At 42.5% G+C, this 12,228-nt stretch overlaps 1 protein-coding gene across 1 annotated transcript; it reads left to right on the forward strand.

The window, feature by feature from the left end:
- Positions 1-1,241: 1,241 nt before the first annotated feature.
- Positions 1,242-11,329, forward strand: LOC125518083 (uncharacterized). The gene is made up of 10 exons (XM_048683027.2): positions 1,242-3,960; positions 6,473-6,653; positions 8,191-8,324; positions 9,413-9,525; positions 9,894-10,017; positions 10,180-10,338; positions 10,437-10,589; positions 10,695-10,774; positions 10,892-10,941; positions 11,027-11,329. Exons 1-10 carry the CDS (start codon positions 3,526-3,528, stop codon positions 11,155-11,157), a joined length of 1,560 nt encoding a protein of 519 aa, XP_048538984.1. The 5' UTR covers positions 1,242-3,525; the 3' UTR covers positions 11,158-11,329.
- Positions 11,330-12,228: the final 899 nt, after the last annotated feature.

Genomic DNA, 12,228 nt, shown 5'->3' on the forward strand with positions numbered 1-12,228 from the left:
GTGCAACTTAAATGTATTGTCATTGCCCCCAGCACATTATACTTTGTGGTTTGCACACATGCATGGCAAAATACTCCAAACCTGATGTGGTGTAATGATGCTCTATCATGTATTTTAAAAGCATGCCTTGGGGCAAGCTTCTATATCACCACCCTTCTCCACAGAAGCATGTTCAAATCATAAGCTAGTGTTGGTGGTGCTGTAATTCGTATGGTCAATCAGATAATCAGTGCAACATGCTCGTCATGTGTTTGGATGCAACTGAGAGTGCATATGCACATTAGATGCTGTGAATAAAAGGTTGTGTGCTTGGCCAGTAATTTTAATATGTGAGGCCTTCATTGGCTATGTATAATATAATGTTCTCTTGCCATGTATGTGTTGAGTGTTGGATAACAAAATGATAATGTTAAGTGAAATTCTTCAATATCAAATGAACTCTTTGTACAGATTTTTTTAGTTCTATTGGATTTCCCATAATAGTTTGCATACAGGTCTACCATTGTGTCTCTTCATGAATGCGGTACTACTAAGCAAGCCTGAGAAGCCTTTGTAATAGTTTCTGTAATTGAGCAGTTTCTTTCTTTCAACTGCCATAATGTGTGCAATTTCATCTTGATTCTAAAGTACATGTTTCCTTTCTACTTGAAGTTAGATGTAGGTCAGTAGGCATCAGGATGATTGCATAGCCCAATATTCTCCCTTGTTACATAATTTTGCAAGCTATTGGTGACCACAAATTATTACGGGTTCTGTATGCCAAACAATGCTCTCTGTTTAATGCAAAATATATTGTTTGTAGGCACTATTTGGTTTTGCTTGACATTGATTTTGGTGGTTTGCATTTAAGTTAAAATGCAGGCAGTGGTTGTTCTTTATTGTTTGGTAATTTAATTTTTCTCTTCTGTTAGTTGTACTTGTTCTTTATTGTTTGGGATTTTGTTGCTTTCAGGAGATAGCTTCTTCTCGCTTGCTTCTTCAGACTTGTAATCCATGATCATTTTGCAGCTTTCAGTAGGTAGCATATTCTTTATTCTTTTGGGGTAATTCTGTGTTGTTGCTGCCTTCTTTTTACATATAGTTTTGCATCGCTTTGCTTTGCACTCTTCCTGGCATGCTTATAACAGAGACCTTTGTCCATTAGACATAGTAACTGTTTGAATTATCAAAATTCGCTACCATTTGCTCACCACCAGAAGTTTATCTGTTCACAAAACATGGTCCAGGAAGGCATTTTTTCTGCTATGTTTTTTGAAATAGAATTCTGATATGGGGCAATGATGATCGACCATTGCTGATATAAGCATGCTCTCGAGCAATCGAGTAAGCTGTGCGTATTCAGTTTGATCCTCCCTCGTCTCGTGGAGCCATTTCAACCATGATAAGAATTATGGAACGGAGGGAGTACTAAGAGCAACTCTAGCAGATTTGCTATATTTTTGGTGGCTCTGTCCTTGGAAGGTCATTTTGATGAGTGATAACCAGGGCAGCTCCACACTATAAATGGGTTGATCTGGTGATAAGAGATGATTGGGGTAGGTTATATGATCAAGCAAAGGCGAATCTGAGGCCCCTCAAATGCAATTCTAGTGCTCTTTCAGCATAATGTGCTGCACTGTTTCTCTTTTTTTTATCTGTATTTGAAGGTGTCGCTTATTTATGCAATTGTGTTTATAGCTGTCCTGTGTATGTATTTCTTCCCTCTCATACCTTTATTGCGTAAGTTGTTCTTGCCCTTTTTTTTTTCATCTGTCTGCACTATAGTACATCAAGTATCAGGCAAGAAAAAATTGTACTTTGATGCTACATATTCAGTTAGTTTTGTTCCCACTGTTCAACTTAAATGGATTATCGTGGCCCCCAGCACACCATACTTTGTGGTCGCATACATGCACAGCAAAATACTCCAAATCTGATGTGGTCTAATGATGCTCTATCATGTATTTTAATAAGCATGCCTTAGATGAAGCTTCTATATCACAGCCCTTCTCCACAGAAGCAAGTTCAAGTCGGTGGTGCTGTAATTCGTATGCTTGTCATATTCCTTTTGGATGCAATTGAGAGTGCATATGCACATTAAATGCTGTGAATCAGAGCTTGCGTGCCTCGTCAGTAATTTTGATATGTGAGCCCTCGATTGGCTATGTATAATATGTTGTTCTCTCGCCATGTATGTGTTGAGTGTTGGTTAACAAAATGATAATGTTCAGTGAAAATTTTCAATATCAAACAAATTTGTTGTACCGAGTTTGTTAGTTCTATTGAATTTCCCATGAGAGTTTGTATGCCGGTATACCATTGTGTCTCTTCATGAATGCGGTCCTGCTGAGCAAGCCTGAGAAGCCCTTGTACTAATAGTTTGTGTATTTGAGCAGTTTCGCCCTTTCAACTGCGATGATGTGTGCAATTTCATCTTGATTCTAAAGTAGAGTTCCTTTCTACTTGAGGTTAAATCGAGGTCAGTAGGCATCAGGAGGATTACATAGCCCAATATCCTCCCTTGTCACATAATTTTGCAAGCAATTGGTGACCACAAATTATTACGGGTTCTGTATGCCAAACAATGCTCTGTTTAATGCAAAATATTTTTTTGTATTGTATTGTACTGCTATTGCACAAGATTTCTGGTTCCTCCTAACTATGAGGCACTATTTGGTTTTGCTTGACGGTAATTTTGGCGCTTTATTTCAACTAGAATGCACGCAGGACATGTTGTTTGGTCATTTGATATTTTTCTTCTCTCCTACGGCTACTTGTTCTTTATTTGTTTCTAATCATTTTGCTGCTCTCAAGAGATGCTTACCATATTCTCGCTTGGTTCATCAGTGACCTCATCCATTTGGTTTGGTGTCAAAAGAGAAAGGGCCTCCCAACCAAGTTTCATGTTCATCTTATTGGCTCTAGCCGTGATCTTGTAGATATTGCTGCATGTGGAACATATTTTAGCGTTTCCTAAGTTGGCTTCTAGAGTGGTTGCACTCTGTTATACCAAGGTAGACTTGCTGGCTTGTTTTTAAATGGTTGTCATACCAGCATTGTTTTCTCCCAGCAAATTACCAGCTGCAGCATTTTGTTCTTACATGTGACAGAGAACCGAGGATGTTGCATGTTGCTGTCTGTAACCATAAGCAATTTTTTGGCTGCTGTGACTCTGATTGAGTTGCTGGGTTTAGCTGAGCCACTGAGGTCTGAGGTGATATTTTGACTGCTGTTACTGTTGCCTCGAGTGCCAGTTTGGGCGTTCGACGCCTACGGTCTGTTCGAAGTGCTACGGTTTTGTCGTGTTACCCCGTGACAGGTTTCTTCAATGTTAAGCATCATTTAGCATGTTATTGTTTTCTCAAACCGGCTGTCTCCATCTCTTGGGCCTGGTTTGAATAATCATACACTTCTGGTTGTACGTGTGCAGGGCTGCATGCAGGCTGGCTGGCTGGGAGTGTGTACGTCCTCGCACACCCGCGCCTTCTTAAATCCCAGACCACATCGGCAGTGACGCCGGCGGGCTGCAGGGAGTGACGGGCAGAAATGGCGGCCTCCTCCCACCCCGCCGTCATCTTGGTGTTGCTGTTGCTCCTCCTCGTCGTGGCGTTCGCGCCCGCACCGGCAGCAGCAGTGAGCCCCTCCAAGCGCCCCACCCATCAGCCTCCCTCTTTCCCTGCCGGAATCTCTACCCCGCGGCAGCTGGCTGCAAGCTCGAGCAGCGGGTACGCCACTGCGGTGAAGCCGTTCACGGCGCACTACTTCCCGCAGGAGCTGGACCACTTCACCTTCACGCCCAACTCCTCCCGCGTCTTCTCCCAGAAGTACCTCCTCAACGACACCTTCTGGCGGCGGAAGCCCACCGTCGGGCCGCTGTTTGTGTACATGGGCGGCGAGGCCGACATTGAGTGGTTGGCCACCACCACGGGCTTCATGTTCGACATCGCGCCAGAGTTTGGGGCTCTCATCGTCTTCATCGAGGTACCCTTCTTTGCCACATCCTCCGCCATGGCTGATACATTCAGCTAATCATCATCGTGTTGATCATCGGTGGCCACGCCTTGGTCCAAATGTTGGTTGTCGTGCTGCAGACCATTTTGTTTCTAATTAAGCATAATATACGTAATTATTAAGAGGTAACGAGCCAACAAATGCATCTACATAGACTGAATAATCTGTTCCTTGATTATACATTAGAACCTAATCTTAATTATTGAAATCAAATGAATGTAATAATAATAATATATGTGCACCACAGCCACTCGTGATGGATCGGCGCTCCGGATCGGGTGCAGTCAGATTGAAACAAAGAGAACAGTCCTGATGACATCACTGCCTATGTCAGCACTCAGGCAATTAACCAAGTTGCTTTACTTCACGTGTGCTAGCTAGGTTGACTGGATTTTCATTGCCACAGCACTTGATGGATTTCACCATACAAGAATACGACTCTAGATCTATTGAGACACATACAATTATTTTCTATTAGTTAGATCAATAGCAAAATTCCCGCAAAAAAATACTCCCTCCGTCCGAAAATACTTGTCATCAAAATGGACAAAAATAGATGTATCTAAAACTAAAATACATCTAGATACATCCCCTTTTATTCATTTTGATGACAAGTATTTCCGGACGGAGGGAGTAAAAATCAAGAGCAAATGTATCGAACTAAATATTTTCCATCCGTGCTCTACAAAGTTCATAGATGTAAATAATTCTATATACAGAGTAGAATTCTGATTACAAATATCAGCTTAAAACTAAAACGTGGAATAAAATTGAAATGAAATGATATGACAACATGCATGGGTTACTCTGATGTGTGCTTGAATTACTTAAATGTGTCAACATGGAGAAAACAATAATATGGGTATGACAGAGTACAGGTGGGTGTTCTTGAATTGTTGTCGTGTGAAATTCACAGCGGCGGGAAGTGATGATCAAGTGGAAGCACAAGGCATGTCCGACGCAGGGTAATTAGAATAGGCAATCACTTCCAAAGTGTAGTGTACATGTGAAATATCGTACAATGGAAACATAATTGTATTGTGGCCGTAACAAATCATATCAAATACACCTCATCTTGTTAAAATTGTAGGACATTAACTAGCCCAAATCAGGCTTTGATAAGATATAAAATAATAACAATATACTTGGATTTGTAATATAAATCTCGTTTCTTCAGTTATTTTTATCTTAGTTGCAAATTAAATAATATTGATTATATAGTTTAAAATTGGAAAATTGTGTGCCTTGTATTTGTTATGGAGGGACTATGCAATAAATTATTATCGTCATGCTAAAAAAATGAGTCATACTTACATTAGTAGGCATGCAACAAAGGAAAATTAATAGAATTTTTGTCAGAAAGGACCACCTAGGTTTTCATATTGATAGAAAAGACCATCTACACCCATATTGTCAAAAAAGACCACCTGCCCGTGGCGGCACGGCCGGCAGCCGACACGTGGCACCTGCAGCCGAGTGCAGGCGGCAGCTTCGGCTGCACATCATTTCTCGTCCGCGTGCAGATGCAACGGAATGGAGCGGCCCAAGTGGGCCCGGCCGCCACTGCTGAGGTGGCAGGTGCCGCTGGTTGCTACTGCACGACGGGACAACACTCTGGAAACAATCCTCGGGCGTGGATACAATACAACTGCATGCATGCACGTTCTATTGAATAGTGTATTGTACAGACTGCTTTATACTCCATAAAAAACGATGGACTGAGGATTAATTGCAGGTCGGCCAAGAAGTCGTGGCACTACGTACTACTAGTATACTGCCAAGTGCCAACAACCGCTCGTTATACAGAATCCTATACTGCTGTCTCTTTTGAACCTCACGATCCCGGCCCATGCATGCAAGCAGCAGTACCAGCCGCCTCAAGGCGTGGCGGCAGCCGACACGTAGCCCGTACTGCCGCCGCACGCAGTGGCGGCAGGACCCACCTAGCCCGCTCCCGTTCCGTTGTGTTTGCGCGCGGACGAGAAATGCTGTGCAGCCAAAGCTGCCGCCTACGCTCGTGGCGGCAGGTCCTGCCGCCCCAGGCTGTGGCGGCAGGTGCCACGTGTCGGCTGTCAGACCTGCCGCCACGGTGTAGGGGGTCTTTTTTGACAATACGATGTGCAGATAGTCTTTTCTGTCAATATGAGAACATAGGTGGTCTCTTTTGACGAAAATTCAAATTAGTAAGGCGCGCATGTGTGGAAGGCATGCCATATCCCAATTGAACCTAGCTGCAATACCACTAACGACGAGAAAGGGGAGAAAAAAAGGCACAACGATATTATGTTTCGTTTATTTCTTATCTAAAAAGCAAATAAGCAAACATGCTATTACCAAAAATTAACAACGGGCGACAAATCTACCCATGCATATGCATGGGTCATTCCGCCAGTTGGTACTTAAGCTTCATCAGCGGTACTAAATACTATCAATACACTTGTTCAAATTGCAACTTGTTTGAAATTTGTGTGTGGGAGTGCAGCATCGGTTCTACGGGGAGTCAAAGCCGTTCGGTAACGACTTGTACAAGTCAGCTGACATGCTGGGCTACCTGACGTCCACACAGGCGCTCGCCGACTTTGCCATCCTCATCACCAGCCTCAAGCAGAACATGTCCATTGTTGACGCCCCTGTCGTCGTCTTCGGCGGCTCTTACGGCGGCAGTAAGTCCATCACTAACGTGTTTCCTTGTATTATATCCGTTCATGCAATCTCCTTAAGTTTATTATTATTTCTAAGAGGGGTCGCCGCCTCCTGACTCGTTTTGTTTTTAGAAAATCACCGGGGTTGGGGTGGGAGGGGGGAAGATACCACATGTATATATATTACCCAAAATAATCCAAGGGCAAGAATTACAGGGTCACGACGATGCGTGAAGAGAGGTAGTCCTGCCAAGACAATTGGACAACATTACCAACTGGCTCCTTAAACCGCTGAGATCAAATGTTCGAAGTCCAAAAGATGTTTATAATGGTAACTACACACCAAGGAGATCATTGTTTCTGAAAAACTTGCTGTCACCGAAGTCCCAAATCTTTCAAAGTATAAACAACAAGATTTCTGCCCAGATGCCATTATCTAGGTGAGCCGGAGTAGGGGAGCACTGAAGATCCTACACCACGTGGTAGGGGTGATGCTGAGGTGACTCCAAATCCGCATGGAGCTCGGAGAGTTGATGACGATGTGGTGAGTGTCCTAGGAAGAAAATGTGCATTGAGGGTAGGAGCCGGTGGAGGAGATGTTTGTGGAATAGATTTCCTCTGGTATCTAGACATCCACGAAAAAGAGTAGCTAGCCGAAGACCTTGATCTTGTTGGGGTCGCGGAAGAGCCATATGAGATCAGTGTGCTCGTATCCCCATACTCATGATTGAGAAGGTTGTAGACAACACGGGTGGGAGAAGTCATAGGAGTAACAAAGACAAAGAGGGCAATTCTTTCAAAGCAACATTGGCAAGACCATTTCGTAGATTCACATGCAATCCATCTTGCATGGTCTCATAGACTAGGATGTTGGTTCTGATTGAGTGGGTGTGGAGACTGGTAATGTGGTGGCTAGGGGTTGCTGTAAGCCAAACAAAAGTGGTGGAGTTGTTTCTCAAACAAAAGAGAGTTGTTGCAGTTGTGGTAGCTTTATTATTTTGCGAAGAAGGGTCCTGATATATTATAAATTTCACCAGTAGTACAAAACACTCCTGACATAGCAAAAATAACATTGAGGTCCTTGGACCACTACCGCCAGCAGAACAAGCCGTCCGCGCGCTGCTTTCGCTATTCCTCTGCGTGTGTCACCCTGACCTTGTTGATAACAGTTGGGAAGTCTTCGTGCATGTGTCCCTAAGTACCAGCATCCTGGACCTGCAGTCGTCGCCGTTGAACCCATGAATCGGTCCGAAGCGCTTGACACCATATGTCGTTGTCAAGAATGTGAGGCGAGAAACCCTAACCTCACCACTCCAAGGAGACGGCAAGACAGGAATCTGAGGCGAGAAACCCTAACCTCGCCACTCTGTCGAATCTGCCGTGATGGCTAGGTTAGATAGGAAGAATGGTCGATAGACGTGACTGATGGAGTTAGGGCGCTGGGATCGGTAGTTTTGTGGAGATCGAGATGAGCTAATATACACTAATATTGCCATGTGGATATTACAAAATAAACTAATGATGTCTTATGGTCTATGGCTTTGGCTGTTGGTTCTAGTGTTGGCTTCATGGTTCAGGTTAAAGTATCCCCATGTCGCCATGGGAGCCCTGGCGTCTTCTGCACCCATCCTGCACTTCGACGACATCACTCCGTGGTCAAGCTTTCATGATACCGTCTCACAGGACTTCAAGGTAATTTTCTATATCTAAATAACTAGCTGTCACTAACTATTTTAAAAAACATGCAGCTATGCTATTGCCACCTCATCATCCTAATAAGTTCTAGTAATTAATTGCATGCACGTGTCCTTCGCACCAAGTTTTCTCACATTTATGCAGGCTTTTTTTTTTCTGAATTCCCTACTCGTAAGTGAGTGCACATCTGATGTGATCAAGATATACAATATTATAATTAAAATACACATATTGATACAATAAAATCTCATGGAAATATATTGCAACCAATTCCTGTGGCAATGCGTGGGGTGTCATCTAGTATAATTAATTACCACTCCGTAGTGACAAGAAAAAGAAATAAGTTGGCCTAATAATTCCTGGATAGATGGCCCATTGTCACTGGTCAAATTATTGGTCTCGAGAACGCACGGCAGGTCGACATGAAAGTACGTCTGTCTTCTGCAAACTGGTGGATAGTGTCAGCTCTGGAAATTATTAGTACTGCTACTGATTGCACTTCTTGTCACTTGTCGTCCGGTAGCATGCCTCTCTTCCTCTGGTGTTATCAATACTATCATAATGGTTTTCAGTTCTGGATTATGAATTGGTGAGTGATGATGGCGGCTAGCTCTTGCACTTTCCATGGGCATTCAGCTTAAATTTATTTGATCGAATGTTAGTTACCTTCCAGCCAATGATGTAGATGTCTAGGTGAGGTCTTGATTATGAGTTCATCATGGCTATTCAGTTGTTGATTAGCTTGATTGTGATGCTCAACCGCATCAAGGGACTATTTTTTTGAACCATGACTGCACGTTAACTAAATAAATAGCACCGAAGGACTATCAATAGGCGGTTGGGAGTAAAAGTCCTCATTCGGCCAAATATATGAAAATTGATGCATTTTGTTCATTACTGATGGCGATGACGCATCTGTTGCTAATAACGTAGAGACAGGATATAACTTGGAAATGGATTGATGAGTAACTTGCTACTGACATCTCTATCTGACCGGTGCTTGATTAGTCCTTTTCTCAAGATCAAGTTTCCATGAAAACCCAGGTGTTTAATCAGCTGATTGTAACATCCAACTAGTTTTGCAGTCCGAGAGCCTGAATTGCTTCAGTGTCATCAAGGCAGTCTGGGATGTGCTAGATAACAGGGGATCCAATGACACAGGGCTCTTGGAGCTCAGCAAAACCTTCAGGGCCTGCAAGTAAGCTTTGTAAAACAATTATTCAATCTTTTCATGAAGGGAGAAAATTATTTTTTCCCCTTTACTCATAACTGTATAGGACACCGGCCGCATGGTATAAAACTTATTGATATAGAGAGAAACAAGAGTTTAAAACTGCAAGTATTCTTTTCTGTCCATAAAGTGTAAGTAAATTAAACAAATAGTCAAATCTTGTAGCAAGAAATACATGAAAGAAGGTACATTAAGTTCACTGATAAATCTATGGACATGTAGATCTAATCTTGCCAAGCTAATGGGAGTTGTGAACTAATGAAGGATTTCATACTTTGTGCGAATCCACAACAATGACACCGGTTCATGGCGTTACTTTATCCTTTGAATCTTAGGACCGTACAGTTCATTTATTCGCTGAGCGGCTGGCTACGGACAGCGTTCATCCACACAGCCATGATGGACTATCCAACCCCAGCAAATTTCTTGATGAATCTGCCTGCTTACCCAGTCAAGGAGGTTAGCCACTTGTAACCTAATATACAACTATCATTCTCGCCTGGATCACATCAAATGAATGAGAGTAACATGAGTTTCAGAGTTACCAAACTGAGTCATGCAAAAAGAGGACCTGTTATTTTTACTCCTGCTTTGCATGTAATTCTCCTGACATTTCTGCAGATGTGCAAGATCATTGATTCTTTTCCTGCGGGAGCCGACGTCATCGACAAGGCTTTCACTGCGGCGAGCATGTACTACAATTACACAGGCGACCAGAAATGCTTCCAGGTGGAGGGTGGCGATGATGACCCTCATGGCTTCAAAGGATGGGGCTGGCAGGTACAAGCCTGACTCACATACATGAAGACTGAACTACTGATAACACATGAAGACTGAGATGATCATATATGTGTTTTCTGAAACAAACTCTTGTGCAGGCCTGCACAGAGATGGTCATGCCGATGACGGTGTCGAACGAGAGCATGTTCCCACCATCCAGCTTCAGTTACGAGAAGACGTCCGAGAACTGCCTCGCGGGCTACAAAGTTCTTCCGAGGATGCACTGGATCACTTCTGAATATGGTGGCCATGTAAGTTTTTGTTCAGATTTTTAGTGTTTGTATACGACCGTCAGTAGCAGCATTTCTTTGGGTGGCATGTGCTCACCTGGTACTGCATTGCACAACCCACTACAGAAAATTGACAAGGTTCTCAAGAGGTTTGGGAGCAACATCATCTTCTCCAATGGGATGCGAGACCCGTGGAGCGGAGGCGGGTAGGAGTAAAAGATTTCTCACCATCTGATCTATTCATGTTGATAGTTTCTACCATTTAGGTAGCAATTTTACCATAGTAAACAATAGTAACAGTCTTCCTTCCGAACTGCTACCAGGGTACTCAAGAACATATCATCCAGCATCATTGCTCTTGTCACGGAGAAAGGTAAACTTGAAGTTGTAGAAAATATGTAAGGTCAAAAGTATTCTGAACTTACTTACGAGTGGCTACTTCTTGTGGCGATGTTCAGGGGCCCATCATTTGGACCTCAGATCTGCAACCAAGGATGATCCAGACTGGATTGTAGAACAAAGGAGACAGGAAGTTGAGATCGTACATGGATGGATAGACCAGTATAACAAGGACATTGCACAGATGTAGCAGTAAGAAGGCGCCATTAATTTTCACGGTCATGGAAAATAAATATGGCTTGGTGGCTTTATTAATCTAAAGTCGGGCAGTTGCCTTTTATCTAAATAAATAAATATGGCTACATGCAAAATGTAAGGATTTTCCTTTCTTCTACAGGGTGATAAGCACAAAAAAAAAGATAATGCATTAGTGCAACTTCAAATTCAACAAGACACCAGAAATTCTTGAACTTAAGCAGTCATACGTGAATCATGAATGCAGAGGTTCTCCTTTTCTTCTTAACTGTTGCAGTAAACATTGAATTTAGGAACAGACTTGTATTTGTCCACTAGTAGAAAAAGGACCTAACGTGAGACACATTAGTGCCGGTTTGATTTTAGCCCGGTACTAATGGTATCATTAGTGCCGGTTCGAACGGCTATGCATTAATGCCGGTTCGTGTTGAACCAACGAACCGGTATTAAAGGGGTGATGGCAGGCTGGCGTCAGGCCGGGGCCCCACGATCACCTTTAGTACCGGTTCGTGTCACAAACCGGTACTAAAGGGCTAATCTTTAGTACCGGTTTGTGCCACGAACTGGTACTAAAGGGGTCTGACCTATAGTACCGGTTTGTGACACAAACCGGCACTATAGGGCAATTTTCAAACTCTACCCCCCATGTGTCGCCATTTCAGTTTTGAAAAAATCAAAAGAAAATGATAAAAACTTCAAAAAATAAAATCCTTTGAGAGGTAGTTATATTACTACATCTACTAGTTAGGAAAATTTGAAAACTTAAATTTGGACATGTTTTGCAAAAAGTGTAGGGAAAATGTAAAACGGCTATAACTTTTGCATACGATGTCGGAAAAAAACGTATAATATATCAAAAAATTTAGCACAAAAATCTGCATCTGATGGAGACCGCCTACGGCCTGTTTGCAATTTTTTAGAATCCTCAAATTCTAAAAGGAAAAAAGATATGGTCAAATTTTAGTTTTTTTAAAAAAATTGGTTAAATCTGGTCAAACTACTTATTCAAGAAGTATTAATGTTACTACATAATTATTTAAGAATATTAGTGTTACTAAATAATTAT

Source organism: Triticum urartu, chromosome 7A (genome assembly GCF_056163025.1).
Source record: "Triticum urartu cultivar PI428250 chromosome 7A, HENAU_Tu73, whole genome shotgun sequence".
NCBI classification, from domain to species: Eukaryota; Viridiplantae; Streptophyta; class Magnoliopsida; order Poales; family Poaceae; genus Triticum; species Triticum urartu.

Bases quoted from the DNA above. Each gene is read 5' to 3' on its own strand.
- LOC125518083 (XM_048683027.2), top strand. From the start codon at position 3,526: ATGGCGGCCTCCTCCCACCCCGCCGTCATCTTGGTGTTGCTGTTGCTC. The intron at 6,654-8,190 runs GTAAGTCCATCA...TGTTGGTTCTAG, and splicing joins CGGCGGCTCTTACGGCGGCA to TGTTGGCTTCATGGTTCAGG. The intron at 10,590-10,694 runs GTAAGTTTTTGT...AACCCACTACAG, and splicing joins CTTCTGAATATGGTGGCCAT to AAAATTGACAAGGTTCTCAA.